Source organism: Limulus polyphemus, unplaced genomic scaffold, assembly GCF_000517525.1.
Source record: "Limulus polyphemus unplaced genomic scaffold, Limulus_polyphemus-2.1.2 Scaffold4704, whole genome shotgun sequence".
NCBI lineage: Eukaryota > Metazoa > Arthropoda > Merostomata > Xiphosura > Limulidae > Limulus > Limulus polyphemus.
The window spans coordinates 13,493-15,604 of NW_013670314.1; the positions used below are offsets into that span (position 1 = coordinate 13,493).

At 38.2% G+C, this 2,112-nt stretch overlaps 1 protein-coding gene across 1 annotated transcript in view; it reads left to right on the forward strand.

Annotated features, from left to right (window-relative positions):
* LOC106471569 (battenin-like) overlaps nt 1–2,112 on the forward strand; it is a 14,546-nt gene that overhangs the window by 11,007 nt on the left and 1,427 nt on the right. The window contains exons 6-7 of the mRNA XM_022400180.1: nt 14–74; nt 1,905–2,112. The exon at nt 1,905–2,112 is cut by the window's right edge and continues 8 nt beyond it. Of these exons, the coding sequence (XP_022255888.1) occupies nt 14–74; nt 1,905–2,112 (269 nt within the window). The remainder of the gene's footprint in view (nt 1–13; nt 75–1,904) is intronic.

Genomic DNA, 2,112 nt, shown 5'->3' on the forward strand with positions numbered 1-2,112 from the left:
CATGCTCTTTCAGAACAGATGGTCTGCTATTCCTTCCTTTGGGCTTCGTATCCAGGTGCAACTGGCTGAATTGGGTCTGACATTGGATGACATTGCTGCCTCAAATGATCAGCCCATTCCACCTTGGCTTATTACCATCCATTCTTGTGACCTTTCTCTGAGTCATCTGAGGAAGGCAGATACTCCCGATTGGAAGTACCATCTTCTTTTTGCTGAGCATTTTTCGAGCCATTCTTCTCTTCCTATTTACATGGATGGTTCGAAATTGGGTGACTCAGTAGTTGCTTGCAGGATCCCCTCTACAGTTTCTGTGTTCACTGCCGAGTTGTATGCTATTTCTCTTGCCCTTGGATCATGTAGAAGCTATGCAGTACAGTAATTGTACTATTTACACTGATTCTCTTAGCTCTCTACTGGCCCTGGAATCACTTAAAGTTAGCTCTCACCCTGTCCTCATCGACATTCAACACCGGTTGGCCCACTTTTCTCTATCTTCTGTTTCCATCCAGTTTTTCTGGACCCCTGGCCACGTCGGTATTCACGGGAACGAGCTTGCTGACACCGCAGCTAAATCCGTCTGCTCTGGTGCCATGCCTGTCACATACATGGACTGCTGTCCTGTCTTTAAGGCATGGCTTCACGCCAGTTGGCAGTCGACTTGGGGTGAGCAATGTCATAACAAGCTTTTCCAGATCAAGCCTACTGTTGGTCTTTGGCAGTCTTGCTTCTGTAAGGATCGGAAGGAGGAAGTAGTCCTGGCAAGGCTAAGCATTGGTCACAGTTTTTTAACCCATCATTTTCTTTTATCAGGTATTGACCCACCAATGTGTAGTCATTGTGACACTCAAGTCACAATAGCCTACATTGTACTGTCATGCCGTCGTTACAATCATGAGCGGCGGCATAATTTTAAACACATATTTTCTAAGAGTTTACCTCTGACGTTGGACAGTGTCATTGGTAATGGTGACACTGTCCGATTAGATTTTTAATTGTATATAAATCTTTTACTGACATATATTGGTTTTAACTCACTGTATTTTTAACTTACTTTCACCATTTTTACTGGTTGTTTGGGGCAGATAGCCTTGTTGCTTTGCGCCATAAAACACCAAACAACAACAACCTTCAATGGAAAATAAACTGTACTTTTATATCTTTCAACCTTTGTTTTAATGTTTTTTAGTCATTGTTTTGAAAGCCTTTAAGAAATAATTGACTAGGTAGCCTGATGTAATTCTGATTATTGTCCATCAACTTTACTTGTCAAACACTATTGACCTCTGATCTCATATTCTACCAATGGTGAACCTTAAGAATATACAAAACTTAAACCTTAGGTGCCACCCTGTTCATGTAATATAATGTTCAGACACTTAATCAGTTCTGCTGATTAAGTGACCCCTGGATCTAGGACTGTTACATTTTTTTGGTAAAATTGTAGAACTTGAGTGCATGGATTGAGGTTAGTTAAAGTATCATAAGTATCATCTTTTGTATGCTCATTACATATACTTTTATAGTTGCAATACTTGATAACTTTCATATTTACTAAAAAAGTTGGTCATTCTTATCATTAGGTGTTAAATGTCAAAATGTTTGCCATTCTCAATACTATAGCTGAAATTGACAATGCCTTAAGGCTTGTAAAAAAGGAACAGATTGTGGACAGATATTCAGTTTCTGGGATAACATGCTTATAGTTAAGTTCAAATATAAATTTTAAGGGTGTTTTTAGTGGTTGCTCAGATACGCCATCTTGTAGTACTGTGGCTTGTTAGTTGTGTCTAATTATATAATCTGTTGATATGTGTAAACTAAAATATTTTAAATAATTCTGTCATTCTTAAGAGATCTGTCTTAAGAGTGATCTGTTTATTACCATTAACATTAAGGAATCTGAGGCAAAACTTGCACCTTTATGTTCACATCAGAATCACAATTTTTAAATAAGATTACAGATTGGACTTCTTTTTCATGTTATGGTTTTCAGTTTATGAACTTAGTCATCCTGCTATGTGAGGTGTACTTCACGTTTTTTTCAAATATCTGGATCATGCTGACCGTTGTATTCTTTGAAGGACTCTTAGGAGGTTGTGCCTACGTTAATAC